The 22,703-nt window shown below is 30.8% G+C and overlaps 1 protein-coding gene across 1 annotated transcript in view; it reads right to left on the bottom strand.

Moving 5' to 3' along the window:
- LOC142322996 (uncharacterized) overlaps nt 1–22,703 on the bottom strand; it is a 1,447,060-nt gene that overhangs the window by 87,696 nt on the left and 1,336,661 nt on the right. Inside the window, exon 8 of the mRNA XM_075362093.1 lies at nt 37–101. Within this exon, the coding sequence (XP_075218208.1) occupies nt 37–101 (65 nt within the window). The remainder of the gene's footprint in view (nt 1–36; nt 102–22,703) is intronic.

The following is a 22,703-nucleotide window of genomic DNA, read 5'->3' as shown; positions in this document are numbered from 1 at the left end:
ACTGACAAATAATGATTAGAATTACAGTTTACTCACGTTATGTTGATAATTTTCAATTCCTCTGTTTTTGTTAAATGATTGTTCCGTAAAAACCGAGATATCTGTAACAAACAAAATATATATGAATATAAACAGACTTCTTTTTTTAAATAATACTAATTAAAATATTATAACAAACCCTAAACTTTCTGCATCTTGTTTAACATCTACATAAATCCGCTCAAATAATTTACATTAAACTCTTGCAAATTGCTAATTATTTTGAAATTATATTTTACATTTAGTATCAACATGTATTTACAATAACATTATTTCAAGGGTTTTTATTTTTAATAATGGACATTATTTTTCATTTTATAATTAATTGCGAATTCTGCAATGTTGTTCTTATAAAGGTTTTTATCATGATTTTCCTTGATCCCTCCAGGCAAATCCTAATGCTGTTTCTTTTTTTATCCATGTAGTAAGATATCTACCCATTTTTGGTGTGATCTATATAATATACCATTATGCACCAATTAGAATATGAGGTCTGTTCAGAAAATAACCAAACTTTATTTTTTTAAATTTTTATTATTAATTTTATAGATTATTTGTCTTTGTCCCCTCAAAGTACTCCCCTTTCCTATTCACAGTGGTTTTTCCACTTTGCGAAGCAGTTCTGGACAGCTTCACCTGAAATGGTCTTTAATGTCCGTGATGAATTTGCTTTTATGTCATCAATAGTCTCAAAACAGCATCCTTTTATCACTGATTTTAATTTCGGAAATAAGAAAAAAATTGCAGGGAGCCAGGTCTGGCGAGTAGGAAGACTGAGGGAGGACCTGAATTTTGGCACAAAACTGATGAACTGACAAAGCTGAGTGTGCAGGTGCATTTTCATGGTGAAGGAACCATTAATTGTCTTGCCACAACTCTGGTCCCTTTTTGCAGTTTTTTTCATGTAACCATTGTAGAACGCCTTGATAGTAAGCACAGTTCACTGTTTCACATTGTACAACCCGGAGCATCATTTCCATAAGCTTGGTTCAAAAGCTGAAATATTTCTGTGAAAGTTTTCCCCAGATTCACGCAAAATTTTATATTGTACCATTACTCCTGAAAATCGCTACAACTCTTAAACACGTTGCACTCAAATAACAATAACACCAAAACTAAACGAGATCAACAATCCAAGAACATGTGGTTACAAAGGAGGTTATGCGGAACACAATGCTGCCAACTGCACATCGCTAAATATCTCTTTTTTTTTTTTTTTTTTGTCTTCAGTCATTCGACTGGTTTGATGCAGCTCTCCAAGATTCCCTATCTAGTGCTAGTCGTTTCATTTCAGTATACCCTCTACATCCTACATCCCCAACAATTTGTTTTACATACTCCAAACGTGGCCTGCCTACACAATTTTTCCCTTCTACCTGTCCTTCCAATATTAAAGCGACTATTCCAGGATGCCTTAGTATGTGGCCTATAAGTCTGTTTCTTCTTTTAACTATATTTTTCCAAATGCTACTTTCTTCATCTATTTGCCGCAATACCTCTTCATTTGTCACTTTATCCACCCATCTGATTTTTAACATTCTCCTATAGCACCACATTTCAAAAGCTTCTAATCTTTTCTTCTCAGATACTCCGATTGTCCAAGTTTCACTTCCATATAAAGCGACACTCCAAACATACACTTTCAAAAATCTTTTCCTGACATTTAAATTCATTTTTGATGTAAACAAATTATATTTCTTACTGAAGGCTCGTTTAGCTTGTGCTATTCGGCATTTTATATCGCTCCTGCTTCGTCCATCTTTAGTAATTTTACTTCCCAAATAACAAAATTCTTCTACATCCATAATCTTTTCTCCTCCTATTTTCACATTCAGTGGTCCATCATTGTTATTTCTACTACATTTCATTACTTTTGTTTTGTTCTTGTTTATTTTCATGCAATAGTTTTTGCGTAGGACTTCATCTATGCCGTTCATTGTTTCTTCTAAATCCTTTTTACTCTCGGCTAGAATTACTATATCATCAGCAAATCGTAGCATCTTTATCTTTTCACCTTGTACTGTTACTCCGAATCTAAATTGTTCTTTAACATCATTAACTGCTAGTTCCATGTAAAGATTAAAAAGTAACGGCGATAGGGAACATCCTTGTCGGACTCCCTTTCTTATTAGGGCTTCTTTCTTCTGTTCTTCAATTGTTATTGTTGCTGTTTGGTTCCTGTACATGTTAGCAATTGTTCTTCTATCTCTGTATTTGAACCCTAATTTTTTTAAAATGCTGAACATTTTATTCCAGTCTACGTTATCGAAAGCCTTTTCTAGGTCTATAAACGCCAAGTATGTTGGTTTGTTTTTCTTTAATCTTCCTTCTACTATTAATCTGAGGCCTAAAATTGCTTCCCTTGTCCCTATACTTTTCCTGAAACCAAATTGGTCTTCTCCTAACACTTCTTCCACTCTCCTCTCAATTCTTCTGTATAAAATTCTAGTTAAGATTTTTGATGCATGACTAGTTAAACTAATTGTTCTGTATTCTTCACATTTATCTGCCCCTGCTTTCTTTGGTATCATAACTATAACACTTTTTTTGAAGTCTGATGGAAATTCCCCATTTTCATAAATATTACACACCAGTTTGTATAATCTATCAATCGCTTCCTCACCTGCACTGCGCAGTAATTCTACAGGTATTCCGTCTATTCCAGGAGCCTTTCTGCCATTTAAATCTTTTAATGCTCTCTTAAATTCAGATCTCAGTATTGTTTCTCCCATTTCATCCTCCTCAACTTCCTCTTCTTCCTCTATAACACCATTTTCTAATTCATTTCCTCCGTATAACTCTTCAATATATTCCACCCATCTATCGACTTTACCTTTCGTATTATATATTGGTGTACCATCTTTGTTTAACACATTATTACATTTTAATTTATGTACCCCAAAATTTTCCTTAACTTTCCTGTATGCTCCGTCTATTTTACCAATGTTCATTTCTCTTTCCACTTCTGAACACTTTTCTTTAATCCACTCTTCTTTCGCCAGTTTGCACTTCCTGTTTATAGCATTTCTTAATTGCCGATAGTTCCTTTTACTTTCTTCATCACTAGCATTCTTATATTTTCTACGTTCATCCATCAGCTGCAATATATCGTCTGAAACCCAAGGTTTTCTACCAGTTCTCTTTATTCCGCCTAAGTTTGCTTCTGCTGATTTAAGAATTTCCTTTTTAACATTCTCCCATTCTTCTTCTACATTTTCTACCTTATCTTTTTTACTCAGACCTCTTGCGATGTCCTCCTCAAAAATCTTCTTTACCTCCTCTTCCTCAAGCTTCTCTAAATTCCACCGATTCATCTGACACCTTTTCTTCAGGTTTTTAAACCCCAATCTACATTTCATTATCACCAAATTATGGTCGCTATCAATGTCTGCTCCAGGGTAAGTTTTGCAGTCAACGAGTTGATTTCTAAATCTTTGCTTAACCATGATATAATCTATCTGATACCTTGCAGTATCGCCTGGCTTTTTCCAAGTGTATATTCTTCTATTATGATTTTTAAATTGGGTGTTGGCAATTACTAAATTATACTTCGTGCAAAACTCTATAAGTCGGTCCCCTCTTTCATTCCTTTTGCCCAGCCCGTATTCACCCACTATATTTCCTTCCTTGCCTTTTCCAATGCTTGCATTCCAATCTCCAACTATTATTAAATTTTCATCTCCTTTTACGTGTTTAATTGCTTCATCAATCTCTTCGTATACACACTCTATCTCATCATCATCATGGGCGCTTGTAGGCATATAAACGTTAACAATCGTTGTCGGTTTAGGTTTTGATTTTATCCTTATTACAATGATTCTATCGCTATGCGTTTTGAAATACTCCACTCTCCTCCCTATCTTCTTGTTCATCACGAAACCTACTCCTGCCTGCCCATTATTTGACGCTGAGTTAATTACTCTAAAATCACCTGACCAAAAGTCGCCTTCCTCTTCCCACCGAACCTCACTAATTCCTACTATATCCACATTCACCCTATCCATTTCCCTTTTTAAATTTTCTAGCCTACCAACCTTTTTTAAGCTTCTAACATTCCACGCTCCGACTCGTAGAATGTTATTTTTTAATTTTCTGGTGACCCCTTCCTTAGTAGTCCCCACCCGGAGATCCGAACGGGGGACTATTTTACCTCCGGAATATTTTACCAAGGAAGGCGCCTCCATTATTGTTATGTGAAAATGCAGAGCCACATTTTCTTGGAAAAAAAAGCAGCTGTAGTTTTCCATTGCTTTCAGCTGCGCAGTACTCAGAGGACTGAGTGATGTTGATACGGCCGTTTAAGTCGTCCTGACTCACGCCCCTAACAACTACTGAAAGAGCTGCTGCCCTCTTTCAGGAATCATTCCTTAGTCTGGCTCTCAACAGATACCTCTCCGATATGGTTGCACCTTCGGTCCAGCTACTCTGTATCCTTGAGCACTCAAGCCCCCTCACCAACGGCAAGGTCTCATGATTCATAGAGGAGGAAATATCTCTGTTGGCATGTAATTAAAAATGCTCAGTTATTTTATGAACAGACCTCATAAAAGATTTCTTCATTAATTTGCCAGTTCTTCTTGTATGTACATATATAAAACTGCTTGTTTTAGAAATATATTTCCAGCTTCTGCTGATGATGACAGTTTTTTAATCAAAAGATGTATTTAGAGTTAAGATTTTTTAATTTCTTTAACATGGTAACGCTGTACCATTAATTAAATAATATTAGAATTAATTACATAATATTAACAATTATTAAAATCCACCTTACCAGCACATTGAAATATCCTCTAGATCTTTCGGCTTACTTGAAAGCCATCATCAGGAGTTAAAATATTAAATCAAAGTTAAAAATTAAAAATCATCAAGTTATAATGTGTAACAGTCATGATGGTCCTAATAGTAGGACCGGACAGTCATGATGAATTACATATATTTATATGTGCTGATAAGATGGACTTTGATAATTGTTAATATTATTTAAATAAGACTTTTTATTTGACTGTTTTTTTTTTTTTTTAATATTTCCTATTTATCATATTATTTCAATAATCACTTGGCATGGCTATTTTTATATTAAGTTTAGATTTATTGAAACTCATTTAAAATAATCTACAAATGTTTGTAGAACAAAGGGGTTAACATTAATCTATTTTTTACTATCTGTCCCAATCTTTCTTACAGCTGTGATGGATGTCAATAACTTGTTGTACAAGAGGCACTGGCAAATTGTTTACTCTTAGATTAATAATTTCTAGTACACAGTCAATCTTCATAGTCAAAAAAAGTGAACATTACTTTAGGTGAACTACTTTCGGTGAACATTCTTGCATTTTGATGGTCTTAGAATGCCAGTGTTTAATAATATTGTAACAAGACTGGTATAGCGGGCCTGAGTAACGGATTCCTACCAATTACTATGAAAGTAATAGAAAATGTAATAATTTGAAGAATCCAGAAAGGGACAAAAAGGAAAACCCTTTTTGTAAATAATTGGTCCATTTTACAATCATCTTTTGTTATTCTGCCCAGTGACACACAATGAACAACTGTTGTACGGTGAGAAGAGATCAGGTTTGGAATTCATGGGAACAAAAGCCTTAGTCAACTGTTCTCACGCTTTGATTTGGGTCCGGTCCGACAGATAAAAGAGGCTAGCAGTATAATAGACCAGTAAGACCAGCTAAAAAGAGAGTTCTATCAGAACCTGTCTGTAACATCTGGGACTGACATCTGTACGATGTCAGTCCCGCAAGGGCAGTTCTGCGAGGAGTTCAGTGAGGAGAGGCTGTGAGTAGTGTGGAGTCGTGTGGGTTCGACGGAGTTCTGCGAACCAGTCCAGCGAGATGTCACGACGACGGTCCAGCGAGGAGATTCTTGAATCCGGTTCGATATGAGTAAGATGACATCACGAATTATTCGAGTAACCAAGAAATACTATCTGTGAGTTACAGTAAAACTATAAGTGTTTATGTAAAAGAAATAATGCAATAAACTTCATTCATAAACTGTTAGGGTAGATAGCAAAGGAATTGGTAAGTAAACACTACACGATTGTTTAGTAATACAAGATTAGTGGTTAAAAAGTGTTAAGACTAGCGGTTCTTTTTGTCTGAATTCTAGTTTTGTATTTATCTACCTGAAATAAATTCCGAACGATTATTTTGAACTCTGTCTTATAATCATCTGTATTTATTATTTACTAATGACATTTTCACTATCTGATGTGTGATATTTTGATTGTTGTTCTTTGTTGATTACGCTCTGTTTTATGTCATGTACTATATTCTGTATTGATTATTCGATTTGTTATTATTGACATGCAGTATTATTATCGTTTACTACTATTATCCTGATTATTATTATGATTGTAATTATATTTGTGTTCATTAATTGTTTTGTTATTGTCACTTATATTACTATTATTATTATCATTATTGTATTAATCACCATTGTTATTATTATTAATTTGTCTGGTTGTAATTATGAACATTTTAAACCAATAAACTGTAATTATATAAACATTCTAAAATGTCAACCGCTCAATATCCTGATCGAGCCGCGAAACACGCGACAATTTGGTTTAGTGAAGAAGAAAATAGTTCTAGAATGAGTTGTTAAATAATAAAATGTATATAATTTATCATAAATTACATAGGTAGTGGTAGACTTTACTATCCCTAGTCCGCTGATGTGATTTGAAAACTGTTTTCATTTTGATAACTCATTTGGAGAAAAAAAAAAAAAAAAATATTTAATGTCAAAAGTCTGAACAGTAAAATGTTAGGAAAATTTATAAAAAAATTAAATTCTGCAGTGAGAGAACTTTTCCTTTTCAATGTATAAGTGGTATTTGTAATATTTTTTGATAATCTAGAAATCAAAAATGAACAAAATTTTTCATTAAAACCCCTTCAAATCACAGCTACCCTCAATATCTCCCTATCCTTCCATCAATTTTACAAAGTTTTATTAGCTAAATTGCTTTAAACCATGAACTAATATATTAAATATCAAATATAATTGTTTACTCAACCAGTCCTGTTACAAAGCCAAATGCAACTTCCTATTGGTTCTTCTATTTGGTTTTTTGACTTGAATCACAAAACTCACATTCAAACATACACATTAATATTTTTTAACCAAGACTGTAGTATTTTATACTTAAGGGACCTATACATATAAGGAAATACAATATAAAGATCAGCTGTCATTTTTTTATCAAAAGCAATAATTTTTCACTGTTATAAATTACAGTAAAAGCTCTAAAATGAAATAGCAAATTAAATGTGTTTGATCTTTCAACAAATTTTAGAACAGGATATTAGGATTCAGATGTTAATCTTATTTAAGGAACGAATATGCTCTACTTAGCTTTAACTGAAGTAAATAAAAATAATCAACAGAAACTACAACAATAAGAATACAATAATTTTATGAAAGTACTCTAACAGAGATGATCAGGACATTAGTCATCAACTACATTTGGATCTTCTACTCATGCAGTAAAAGGAATAAGAGGTGCCATGCTATTAAATCACAAAGGTGATGTTAATATATTATGTCTCTCTATTACTTAACTGCATTATTCAGTACATGAAGGAACAACTCATACGATGGTACCTTTGAAGAGACCAAAACCAGCAATCAGATCTGTTATAATTATGTGATTACATTTAATTATACTAGAAATAAAATTAACGTTAAACTGACCTCATAAGTTTTAATTCAGTTAGAAAAGATAAAATGAAAAAAGAAATTTAATTCTTTTTTTGTATACTATTAGATGCAGCTACTAGTTAGTTCTTGTCTACTGCAAGCAGGACATTTCTTACTAAAATAAAATATGTTTTTTGTAATTAATAATTTTTATGAATGTTGGTTCACAATTTATTTCCTGCTAAATCTTGTCTCTTGGATTTTCTCTTTTAAGACTTTTTTTTAATTAAAAAAACCTAAATGTTTTGCTTTAAGAAAGTTAAAAACCTACAATTATTGCAGAAACATAAATGTGATTGAAATTAATCACTTTTAAGAACAATGATAAACTACGCATAAATTTAACAAACCAATTAGATTATTCAAATTATTTTCATTATGTTCATGCCTGTGATGGTTGGTGATGATATCAATATGAAATTATAACTGTTGTAAGAACAGTGAAGCAAATTGTAGAATACAGTATTTTTAAAATCTTATTTCAAAACCGTTTTTGTGTTAAAATGCAATACCAGACATTGAGGATAATCACAGTGGCAATTAAAAATATGTTTTTTAAAAACATTTAATTGTACACTACGTTTTGGTATCTTGTTAGAAAAGTTTAACTTTCAATAGATATTTTATAAATTATGTTGCATTTAAATTATGCGTTACAGGGAATTAGCATATTAATGTACTTTACAATTTCTTGATGAGAGAACAAGATTAGACCTCTAGATTCTGATTCTATTCCTGGATTTTTATTTAGACAAAAATTTGCTTGAAATTATTCTCTCGTACATAATGACAATCAATATATGATTATATAAAATCATACATAACAGTGTATTAAAACACAAAAACATTTCTTGAAGTAAATCCATTCTGAAACCTGACCCTTCAAGTTTTTATAAAAATATGAAAAAATTCCTTATATTTAGTTGAAAAAAAAGTTTTCTCCTCATAAATTTTCCCAACATATAGACAATATAATCATATATTAACATAAATACTTACAAATGCATAAAAAAAAAACAGAAAGACTCATAAAAGGATAAAAAAAAAACATTAAATATCATATAAAGAAAGAATCACTTGACACACAAAACCTGTATATTAACATTCCAGTTAACAGAAACATCTGCTACTCTAAGTAAAAAACTCAACAAAACAAAGTAATAATACATAACATCTCAGAAATAATAAACAGTAAACATTATCAAAAAATTGCATTTTAAATAAGTATTACAAACAACCTAATGGTCTTGCTATGGAGTTTCCTAATTCCAGAATTCAGGTAGAAATAGCTGCACATAGAGCAATCATAAACTCAAACAACAAATATCCCAACAATAAAATAATATATTCTGGCAGAGATATGTTACTATGTCTGTTCGAAAAGACAAAGTGACTAACTATTAACACGCATTAACAAATTACAACTCAAATTAAATTTTATAACTAAAACTAAACACAGTAAACATGTCATAAAATCACAAATAATCACAATAAATAAACACATTCTCTTGATTTCATTACCAAAAAAAAAGGAATCAACAAACCAAAATTTCCATTTATAACACATCAAATAAAAGCTATGTACTACTTTACTAAACTATGCATTTTTTTGTGATGGTTAACACCTTTTTTTTAACAAAAAAAAAGTTATAATAAATTCTATCTGTCTACGTGAACTTTATATATGGTATTTAGTTACTTTTAATGCATTTTGGAACTCTGTTCCATCTTCAGAAAATCCCTCACTTGAAGTATCATCACATCAAAATAAAATTAAAAATTAAAAATACACACAAAGTCATAACACAATCAACAATAAACCACGTAGCACGATTCACATTTGCTCTATGTGGTTTTATATGTTATTGATTGTCTTATGACCTTGTATGTACATGTGTGTTTGTTTTTTGTTTTTCATTTTATTTTGTTGCAATGACAACTTTCAGTGAGTGATTTTCTGAACATGGAGCAGAGTTCCGAAATGCATTAAAAGTAAGCAGATAACATATAGAAAGTTCACATAGATGGATATAATTTATTAAATTAATTATCGATTGTGACTTAGATATATTAGGATGAATTTTAAAAAGAAATTAGTACATAATAATACTAAAAGATAAATCTGTATTTATTTATAATTTGAATTTTACCATTTAGGTATTTCAAATGAATGAAAGTTAGATTATATGACTTAAAATAAAGCAAACTTCTCAACAAACACGCGTATACATCAATCTAATATAGCGTATTACCATGACATACCAATACTAGTGAATTGCTGTCATTTCCATCAATGAAATGAGGTCAGAAAGTAAGACAAGGAGAGTGTAATCGAGAGAGTGAGTAAGTAAGAGCTGATATGTACAACAATAGATAACTGTGAGAGAGAACACACAGAGAGAGAAAAAGAGAAAGAAACAAAGAAAGAGAGAGAAAGATTCATTGATTTAATTTGATACCAAATAATTTAAAAGAAAGAAAAATAATTATAAAAGCTGTTAATAAAATTAATACAAAACACTTATAACATCCACATACGTCTTTTATTTTGATTTAATTCTTTTAATTACCTTCAAAGTAGAGAAGTTTTTACTATTTCAAATTTAGCTATTTTAATATTTAATTATTTATTTACTAATTTTTTAATAAAAAAAAATTGTTAAATTAGAGCCAATTCAACCTACTATACTATAATTCCTAACAATTCATTTAGATAAAAATAATTTTAAAACATTTCAAGTTTGAAAGCTGCTTTAACATATTTGTCCTAGTCTTTCTTATGGTGGTGATACATGTAAAGTATCAGAGATAACTGTCAGAGATGCAATTTCAAGAATAATAATGTTCATTACAAACCTGGTTTGTGTGGAATAAACAGAGTGAAGGTGTATAACTTCTCCAATTGATGCTGTAGGAGTTAAGTACCAATTATAGACTCATGTAGACTGATGTTTAGAAAATTATTTTATTCTTGTGTCTATATTTATAAATATGGAATCTTTATTAAAAAGAATACTCACATCTGTTCTTAAAAAATCTACTATGTCCACTATTTCAAACCAGATAACAAAACTGTTTTTATATAACTTTTTAATATTATTATATTAAAAAAAAAAAAATATGACAGCAAAATTGTTATACTTTCCTGGTATTAGTTATTTCTTCTTATATAGTTGAAAAATAATTAATTATACATGAAAAAAGTTTAAAAAATTCATATAATCAATATTTTTTTTTACTTTTTTCTGTTCCCTCGCCACTAAAATCACCTCCCAAGAAGATTTTTTGATTTTCCTACATTTACCATCTTAAATGGAAGAAACTAAAAAAAATTCCACAGATAAATGTACAACCAATAAAGTTTCCTAAAGATTTATTTTTTGCAGGTGAGGATGAATTATGATGAAATTTTATTGCAACATTATTATAAAAAGTTTAAATAAATTAAATAAAGTTTTAAAAAAATGAAGAAAACAATATTTTTACACTCTGACAGTTCCCCCACCCCAAATATTGCCCCCAAAGTATTATTTTTGAGCCACTTGCAGTACTATTACGCTTAGGAAAACATAATAAAAATTCAGTTAAAAAATATGCAATAAATAAAAAAAAAGATTTTTTGGACTGTTTTGGGAAGGGGAAAATTAAGGAGCAATTTTTTTTTAAATGGTAAGATAAGCATATATGCATGTACTGAGCTTAATATAAAGTGGGATTATGTTTGCAAAATTTTGAGAAAATTGAACACAAAGAAAATATCTACCCCCACCCCTTGGAGATAATGACCCCAAACTTTTATCAATACATATATTTCATACGAGTTCTGTAATGAGACTAGTTTTTTTTTGACAGCCAAAGTAGCAACACTGTAAAGTTACTAGTAAACATATAAAAATGAGCGAATATGAACAGCTGACAGCATTAGGTATTAATAATATTTTCAATCTATTGTTGCCGTGTGAGACGTAAACAAACTTTTCGTGAAACGAGTTTTTGTTGTGCGTTACAAAAATGAGTGATAATTATGAGCAACGTTGTGCAATCAAGTTTTATATTAAACTCGGTGAGAATGCTACTGAAACGTTTTTAAAATTGAAAAGGGCGTATGGGCATATGGTGGTAGAGTGTATTTTCAGATGGCTGGGAATCAGCTGCGGACGATCCACGCTCTGGAAGACCGCTAATGTCAAAAAGTGACGACAATGTTGAGCGAATCAGAGACTTGATACGGTACGACCGACGATTAACTGTCAGAATGATTGCAGAACAACTGAATTTGAACCGTACCACAGTCCATCAAATTTTTGCAAACGAATTGGACATGAAAATAGTTTGTGCAAAATTGGTCCCAAAAAGCCTCACTGTTGTACAGAAAACAACAGGGTGGAAGTGTGCCGTGATCTTCTAGGGCGAATTGAAACTGATCCTGATTTTCTGAAAAATGTTATTACTGGTCAATCTTGAATATTTGAGTACGACCCAGAAACGAAACCCCAGAGCAAGGAGTGGCACACTTCAAACTCACACGTCCCAAAAAAGCAAAAATGAGCAAATCAAAACCATGCAAATTTGTTTTTTTAGATAGTAATGGCATTGTCCATAAGAAGTTTTTGCCTACAGGACAGACTGTAAATCAATATGTTTACCGATAAATTCTTGAAAGACTGTGGAAAAGAGTTGCCCGTGTGAGACCAGCCATCAGACAACTGGATGCTGCATCATGACAATGTACCTTGTCACACTGCACTCTCAATTGATGAGTTTTTAGCAAAGAAAAACATTCCTGTAGTTCCTCAACACCACTTTATTCACCTGACTTGAGTCCCTGCGACATTTTCCTGTTCCCGACTTTAAAAAACACCACAAAGGACACCATTTTGGAACAGTAGAAAACGTTAAGAAAAATGCAATCGACCATCTGAAGAGTATTCCGATTTCCGAGTTCCAACACTGCTATGAAGAGTAGGAAAACCATTTGAAGCGTTGCGTGGCTTCCCAAGGAAACTATTTCCGAGGTGATAGAGTTCAAGTATAATTGTATTGTAAATAAATGGGTTTTCTGAACCAGTGTCATTACTTTCTTTACAGACCTCGTATAATATATCATATTTGATCAAAGTCGGTTTATGCAGTCAAAAGTAATTAAGCTTCAAACACCCCAACACACGTACATAAGAATGTACGAACATTACTCCCCGCAATTTTTGTTTTTTTGAAGTCCCTGAGTCGTGAAACGTCGAGAAGTGCGGGAAAATCCATACCCCATTTTTTGACTGATTACCATACTTTCACACTGGTATATAGCTCTAACTATGATGCCAGGAACGGATATAAACGTAATACTGAAGCGCTAAAGCAAACTCCATACAACATTAAAAGATTATATAACTATTAAATTGAAAGAATTCTTGAATGATGTCATAATTACAAAAAGAAAGAAAATAAATGATGTAACTTACTTACGGGGCGAAATAATTTCTACTGATTTAAAGGAAAATCTATTGACTGAATACAAAAGGAATGAATTAGATTACAAATAAATAAAGTAAGTTGTTACGACAAAATATAAAATAATACTGTTAAATGAAATTATAAAGTTTAAAATATAAATTTAAACGTATTTGCTTAAAAAAATATACTTTTCCGTTGTAAGTATATTAACTTAATAAAATTACGTGTTAAGTTAAAAACATACACATTAAGTAACAAACAAACAGGAAAATACGTTAAAGGAAATAGGGAATGATATGTCTCATGGCGTAGTTTTCCATACAACCTAACAAACATCAAGCTGAAACTTGTTCTGCTGTTTCTAGTATAATGTTTGGAGAGAGGAGAGGAAAGAAGTTAGCGATGATTGTTGTTTCAAGGGTGTTGGAAAGACGCATAACATTTACTAACATATTTGCAACTTAATGAGGTTTACTTGAAATAACAGAACTAAACTAACAACAAACAGTAACATAACGCAAAGTAAGAATAAATGACCCTCTTATAAAACTAGATTATAGGGAGGCTAAAATGCTCATGTTCCTGTGTAACAAGTAAGAAAACTGTTTAAGTTACTTGTAGATTTTCTCACTTCTATACAAATCTGACAGTGTATTTAACAAGAGAAATTACTACTCTTCTTCTTACACACAAAACAACTATAGATATACAATTTTATATAAATTTGTACATAAATTACTCAAATAATTAGTTAATATAAAAAAAATCGTATCAAAAAGTAAAAAATAAGTTTCAAGAAAACTACCTTTTAAAAAATTTTTTATGTATGACTAAACAGAAGTCCTATATAACGACATTGTATAATTAGAGCGCGCTCCACGCTTTCATTTTTAGTCGTGCATAAATACTGTAGAAGATTTTTTAACAGTAATCTTCTTGAAAGTAACTTTTTTGAAGTAATTTTTCTTGAAAACAAAATTATTTTTACTTTTTGATATGAATTTTTTTTTGGTTCCTAATATTTATTTATATTTTTTTTGGAAAAATCATGTTTTTAAAAATTAAAAAAATATTTTTACGAAATAAAAAGGCTAACGGCCATCATTGACATAAAATGAATATTCCGACTAAAATCAAAATACCACATTATATTAAATTTTTAATAGAAATGAAAAAATCCCTTTCGGCAGCCGGAAGACGAAGCTGCTAAGTAGGGGATAAAAAAGATTTCCATCTTAAAGTTAAGAAAAACTTCAAATTTACTCAATACATGGTTGCATGTGAAAAACGTTTCACATGTTTAGCATACGACAAGCTCCATCTTCTTACAATTCCAGCAACACTCTGGTTATCCCTTGCCGTAAGGGTTGGTCATATCAAAAATTGTTTCAGACACAAGTTTTAGGTAACGCTTAGAGAACTAACAACCACTTTAAACCGATTCGATACTGTGCCTATTAAGGGAGGTATGACATTTTGGTCTTCGAAACCTCATTTTTCCACCCCGTGGACCAATGGTTGGTGATATCAAAAAAATTTACATAGATAAGTTTTAGGCCCTTATCCAAAGAATAGTAGGAACTCTAAACGAATTCGATATTTTACTTAATAAGAAAGTTATAGCGATATTTTGTTTTATATATATATATATATATATATATATATATATAAACTTTTGAACTGGGTCCGGGGATGTGAAAAGTGAAGATATGTCGAAATTCTCCGGAAGTCGAATCATGGTGCCCATTACAATAGGTAGATTTAGGTAAATTTCATCTTATGAAATCTACCTAAAAAGGAGAAAGTTTAATTTAACTATCCATAGTGTTATTCTTTAACAAACGGACCGATATCGTCTTTTCTTAAAGGCAGTTCTTCTGGTAGTTCCTTTGCATACTCTTTTTTTTAGATAACATTTTTTAAAAGAAAAATGACACTTTCTTAATATCATATGATTCGAAGATATTTTCAATTTTTTATACAGAGTGATTCAGAGATAGGGGAAATTTTGAAAATTGAATAGCCGAAAGCGCTCGACGGAATCAAGCTGGAATTTGGTAAGCTGTTTTAAAATTATATATAATAGTTATCATACCAAACGGTGCCACGCTCAAAAAACTATATATATAAAATACTCTCTTTTTAATTTTTAAACCCTGCTTTTTCACGTGTAATATATTTTTGAAATCCGATTTTAAAAAGCTTTTATATCCTATTTGAATATTTATATTTTATAAAAACCGGTGCAACCTTTCTGGAATTACAGTGGTACAAATGAACAATCATACTACCCAAACAAATGACTTGAAATCTACCTTTTTTATACATAGCTCTTAATGCAGAGTAAAAAAATTTAGAATAGGAACTTTCCTATTCTATTTTTGTATAAATATTAAACAAAATATTATAAGAACCAAGAAATAGTGGAATTTTGAAATTAAAGTGTTTTACCTTTTTATTGTTTAAAAATGTTATTCTAATTTTTGGATATAACTGAATTCTTAATTTTAGAAAGGAAATTTAAATACCTCACATCATGATCCTATTATTAAATCTTTTATGTATTCAAAGTTTGTTGTTAAGTTAGATTAACATATCCAACTGCATACGTGGAGGCGCAAATAAGCAATACTAGTCACATATTGTGACTAGGTGAAAATTTAAAAATCTAAGTTTCTTACCATTTTCAGACTGGTCTCAAAGCAATACAATGAATTTTTCCCACAATTTTTTTCAGTGGTGCAAATTAAAAAAAAATCAAATCACGATTTAATTTATTTTGAGTCACAATAACTTTATAAATAATTATAACATAAAGCCTTACAATGCAAAAAAATATATAACAAATGACTGAATTTTGTATGAATTATAATAAATTTTCAAAAACAAAGAACTAAAAGATATAATTTATAAAAATTTTCTGGTTTTGTCAATCATAAATGCACAAATAAATCAGATAAAGATCAATAAACAATTGAGGGGAAATTATCACTGCGTAAGTTGGCAATATTTATTATGTGGTTTCATGCCAAATTCAAGTTGTAGTGGATTGGGCTATGTATTGTGGTATTCATTTTTCAGCAGTGTCATATTGCGGTCGAAAATAATTCAATAATAGTTATAAACATTATGTATAATTTTATTTTTATAAATTTACTAGTCAGTAAAGGTAGATAATTATATTTTACAAAAAAATACCCAAACATAATAAATATGATAAAACAAAAAAAAGATGATTACATACACATTTTACTTATTTTTTCAAATCAATTAAGTCCAATGATTTAAAAAAAAAAATTATGAAAGTTGTTTAAAATCTTATTTTATTTTATTCTCACTGATTTAAATTTTTCATTAAAATTCATTTACATCAAAGAAATCACAAAACATTTTTTAAAAGATGATGGAGCCTGTTAATATAACATTTAAAAACTACTAATTTTAAATTTTATATTTGTCCGCTGAAATATTTTGCTAAAATGAACAAATAAATTTCACTAGTAACGACGCTCAGATTTAATCAAATGGAAATGATATGCAGGTGATTCAGAAGGAAAGGGAAATAATTTGTAAGCTGATTCTAAAGCTTGAAATAAGGAAAAACGTTTATACACACATGTTGAAAACGCTTTGTTATCAAGTTATGAGTAATCAGAAATTTTGCCCGAATTTCAGTTCTCCCGGTGAAATAAGGTCAAACTGAAATTTTTAACCCGTTACACTAGAGGTAAACTTGATGGTTTCCTATGTTCTTTGACCTGAAAAATCGAATAAAACAGGTTCCAGAACTGTATCTTCCGTAGTTTTCATGATAACGTAAAACAGAAAAATTTGGTGACAAAAAACACGTTTTTTAGGTTTGAAGTACAATAACGTTTTTAAATTACTAATAAATGCGTAAATTTTATGATCAAAACTTTTGAAAATTTAATTCCGAGAAAGTTAATGTGATAATATTTATGAAAAACAAAACAAATCAACTTTTATTATTAAAAACACAACTTAACACAAAAATGTTATGAATTTATAAAAATTAAATACAGCTGTTTTGCTACAATAAATTTAGACCTATGAAAAATTAAAATAATTTTAATTTACTTTTTAAAAATACTCATTGTGATTTATACTATATTACTTATAAATATTCGACAATTCCACCATTGCATCCATGCATTTTTCAACTTGTTTCCTTTCATTTTCTATCGCAATCTCTTTTTTCTGTTTAGCCTCCGGAACCTTCGTAAGATATTACTTAGAGTGAATGATATTACTTAGGATGAATGAGGACTATATGTATGAATGGAGTGCAGTCTTGTACAGTCTCAAGGTCGACCGTTCCTGAGACGTGTGGTTAATTGAAACCCAACCGCCAAAGAACACCGGTACCCACGATCTAGTATTTAAATCCGTATAAAAGTAACTGGCTTTACTAGGATTTGAACCTTAGAACACTCGACTTCGAAATCAGTTGATTTGCGATGACGAGTTCACCACCAGACCAACCCGGTGGGTTTTACATCGCAACCTAATGATGTCTTCGCGTTCCTTGATGAGGGAAGAAGCAGTGAGAATGCGAGAGATCAGTTCATCAAGTGTGTACTTTTTGCTTGCATCACATTTCATTCATCCCCTTAAACAGTATGTAAGGAAGTAAGGTCCGGCGATCTAGATGGCCTATTTACAGGTCCTCTACGTCCACTCCATTTACCAGTAAATTTTTCATCTAAGAAATGCTTTACTTCCTTCATTCGTAAAATGTGTTGGTGGTCCATCACGTTGTATATTTCTGTTCGTTTCGCCAATGAGAAAATTTCAAGCAATATAAGAAATTCATTTTTTTAAATTCCAAATAATTTCTCCCCGTGTCACGTTGGACTAGTATGAAAGGGCCTATTAAATGGTTGTCGATCATGTCACACCAAACATTCACCAGAAATCATTACTGAAAATTTCATTCAATTACAGCACGTGGGTATTCTTCATACTACCGAAGTTAATTCCATGTTGTTGTTTCTGCCATTTAATAGCGTTTCTTAAAACAAAGACCTCAAAACGGAATTTAACTTTTTTACTCGAAAATTCCGATTCAATTGGAAAAATGTAGGTACAGTTTACTACAGTACAACAAACACAAAAACACTTCATAACTTGATTCTCAAAAATAATTAAAAACAATCAAAATAATGTCAAAAAGAACTGAACTGTCTAAGCAGTATTCAAATTAATTTCGAAGCATATAGTTAGGTGTTACCAGCATAATTTTCAAAGGTCTAAATTTATTTTACTAAAAACAGTTGTTTTTACAGATTCATAACATTTCTCGTTAAGCTTTATTTTTCATATGTATAACATCTTACGCCTATTTAGTTATTTTATTATATCTTAAAGTTCAGAATTTAACAATTTATTTAATTACGTTACCATAAAGTTAAGTTCTTTTTTAAATAGGAACGTAATTTCACACTTTTCGTATACTGACACACATGGCATAAAACTTTCATTAAAGGAAGCAATTCGGATACAGCCTATAATTCAGTACAAAGAAGAGAAAAGCAGATACTAATCGAAATAATTAATAGACTAACATGATAATAGATTCAGATTAAAATAAATTGAATTTATTTCAGTCATGTATGAAAAGGAAGCATAAAATGAATAATAAAGCACTTATCAGACTGAACACTTTAATTACGTAGCCTGTACAACCTGAAGGAAATTTATATTATTCGCCTACCTATTAAAAATATAAAGTAATAATTTTTTTTTATTCATTCTCTTATTTCTACAGAATGGATAGGCCATTCTTGATAGATGGAAAACCAAAAGAAAATTCAAATTCTATGTTCTCACACTAATTTTTAATTGTATTTTAATACACGCTTTCTTGCTTATGGAAACCATACAATTACCTGTAACAGAATGCTATATTTAATTTGCGACTAACTATTTACGCTATTTATTTACAGAGTACAACTATAAAATAAGACGCTGTAAATAGAACGCTGTTCTCAACCAATTATACAGTTATTTTTTTTTTTTTAATTTAAACTTAAATCTTATTCAAATTATCTAAAGAAAGATTTTATTGAGCGTAATAATTAAAAATAATATTTTTTTCGCGAAAAAAACTTTTCCGATACAATTTAAACAGTTTCATCATACGATGAATTACATAAGAAAAACTATTTAAAATTTGTGAAAAATATATTTTAAAAATTTGAACTACTGATATCTCGAAACAGTTAATTCCATTTTAATTTTAAATAAAACACCTAGATAAAATTGTAAATATATGGGAACTTTATCGCTATTTCTTAACAAAACCGAAGACAACCGCATAATTAACTTACCGAGGATAAAAATATGATACTTTTTCAAACACAAAAAAAAAACAAATTTGGCTTTAAGATTATAATGTAAGTAGATTTTTGTTAGTTTTTTTTTTCATAATGATTAATTTATAGTATTTTCAATACTTAAGTTTTTATGTATTGTATTTTGGTGGAGTTCTTTTTTTGTTACTTTTTGTGTTATTTTTTAGTTCTTTGGCTTTAACGTTATTCTTTTCTTTCTATTAACAGCTACTCAAAATAATATTACTTGAAAATATGGACTAAAAATACTGCATCATATTTCCTAAAAAAATGACTAGTGATGCAGTTTCTTTAACCTACTTTATTCAATTTTTCAGGTCAACAACCATATGAAACCATCAGATTTGTCTCTTTTATCTAAGTTTCAAGAACTTCAGTTTACCTTCATTTATCATTGGAGCAGAAATCGGGACGAAATTTTTCGCATTTTTGACACGAAAATGAAGGTTTCCATTCCAGCCCATGTTTGCATATCAATTTCTTTCTTTATTTTCACTTTTAGAACATGACCTGAAATTCTTTCCATTTTTTTTCGTGATCGGTAGATACATATGTATTAGTCGGTCGGGGCTCGCTTCACTCGCTATTTCCGTTTAGTTCCCTCGCTGTGTTCGTTATCCTCATGGTTGTGAGAATAATACTGTTAAATAACAATTAACGCCTGAAAAGATCTCTTTCTTTCTATGAATTTACCTCATTCTTCGTCATAGAAGCTTTGATTCGCTCCTGCTGTAGACGAAGCTACAGCTCGAGCCTGGGCGTAGCGATTTCGGTCAGAAGCTAACCGAGAATCACGCATTTCAGCTGTTTCAGAAAACCGAGATAATCTCATTCTTTTAGCAGATTCTGAATAAGAAAAAAAGTTTCTCCTCTTTCTTGAAGCGTTTTTAACTTTGACAATCCAATATCTTCAGCCAAAATAAACAATCAAAACCCGTAAAAGTTCGATAAATGAGCTAGTTTCAGCTAATTATAACAATAATAATTCCTAAAATAATAAAAGATTAAAATATTTCGCAGTGCCGTTGGCATTTATGACGTTAATGTTTTACTATCGACTGGAAGCCATATATAAAGCATTTACACTATGAATTTATTGTTAGAATAGTAACAATTATATAAGAAAATATTATAATTCTATTTAATAGAGATAAAGTAGTAAAATCAGTCAAACTTATTTTCAAAGTCAAATCTATTTTAGATACTCAACATTCAGATTTGTTAAATTTGCCGGGTTTTTAGTTAGATTCTATTTTAAAACTTCTTTATAGAATACATTTGTGGTTTTACTTTCAGGTGATAATAATACCAATCTGCAAGCTGTACTCACTCTTGGGCAAGCCACATACAGCTGCTCTTGCGAACAGTCCTCTTTTAAGTCAATGCCTTCTAAATAAATTTCTGTCCCTTAAACTTGTTGATAGTCATAGCAAAGCACAACTTAAGAAGAAACTGTAATCTTTTAAAATGAGTTTGATAATCAAATCGGATGAGTGGAATTCGAGTGATGAAAAAAGATTCCTTCTTAGCACTACCGGTGAAAACGGTCTCCATTATTATATTTATGTGGTGGGCTTTCACTTGAGACCGGTAACATTGCATAATTTCAATGAATTGAGCAATTCGAAGCAACAGAGGTTCCCATTACGAGAAGATGCCTGTAGGCTGGCAGGCCAGGTAGATCTAAGGTATTCAGAAATGCATGGGATAGTGGGTAGTCTCGTCTGGGGCTAAAACAGAATAAACAGACTTATTTATATTCTATTTCTGTACTTTCAAATGATTTTAAAAGTTTTTCATTGATTTCAGATGCCTTTTCATTTCGTGGAGTAAGTAAAGTTCGCTCACGTAGCCAGCCAGTCCGTACACTCCTCTCTGAGTTTTCTATATCAGAGTATATTTTAACAGTGAGGTCCATCAAAGTTATTATCACAGGGAAATTTCTGTTACCTATTAGCAGAAGTAACGAAAAGAATTCTTGAGCAGAAATGAAGACTTGATAGACGCCTTAACCTCGTCAGCTCGTGTTATCCTGGGTAGTACAGGGAGTGTTTGACGAAAATCGCCTGCCAAAAGAACTGTGACTCCTCCGATGATATCATTATTGCACCTGATATCTTTAAGCGCTGTTTAAGTGCCTCAAAGCCACCTTTGTATGCGCATGGTACTTTTATTCCACACAATTAACTTACAAACCTTTAAGATTTTTAAGCCATGTTACTTTGTTTTGGAATGTTACAATACGGGCTCGAACATTTTGAGCCTCCGCATCTGTTCCATATATTAAAAAAGATAAGGATCGGAACAGGCAAGCTCCCACGTCCCGGATGTGGATTACTTAGTGGGGAACCATATTCCCATCAATCTGTAAGCTCTCGACAACCATTTTTATTTCGTATGAAATTTAATTTGATGATTTTAAATTTAAAGCAAACGGTATCATTTTACTTTATTATATTTCTGTTACCGTGATAAAAAAAGAATTTCTATGGTAACTGGGAGACAATTAATAATCCCATCTGTAAGGGATGTAGCCCTTTCACCTCCTTAGGAGATGCATTTTGAAAAATCCTTTCTTGGTGCTTTTATCCTATAGAAACCTATATGTGAAATTTCAAGTTCTAGCTCTAGCGGTATGAGCTGTGCGTTGATGAGTGAAAAAATCCTTTCTTGGTGCTTTTATCCTATAGAAACCAATATGTGAAATTTCAAGTTCTAGCTCTAGCGGTATGAGCTGTGCGTTGATGAGCGAGTCAGTCAGAAAGGACAAGTTGTTTTATAAGTACAGATTTTACGACATATATATATATATATATATATATAATAGTTCATATTACTACTGATAATAATGGATATAATAATACATGTACATATTACTATAATACATATTATTTATCTTGCTACTTTAGCTGTGTTTAAAATCTATGAAGTCAAATAATTTTTGTACGATGCGATTAATCTAAATGAAACTTCTTTACACTTAAATAGATGTTTTAACATAAAATATTCACTAAAATAGGAAACTAAACATCGGTACGTATATCTGAAAAACTGGAAAAAACATGTGACACTAATTAAGTTAATATGTGCTGTGTTTATAAAAAAATTGAGTTTCTTCCT

This window comes from Lycorma delicatula, chromosome 4 (genome assembly GCF_047948215.1).
Source record: "Lycorma delicatula isolate Av1 chromosome 4, ASM4794821v1, whole genome shotgun sequence".
Taxonomy (NCBI): Eukaryota; Metazoa; Arthropoda; class Insecta; order Hemiptera; family Fulgoridae; genus Lycorma; species Lycorma delicatula.
Note: the sequence above shows the minus strand (reverse complement) of the source record. Positions and strands in the feature narration are given on the sequence as shown.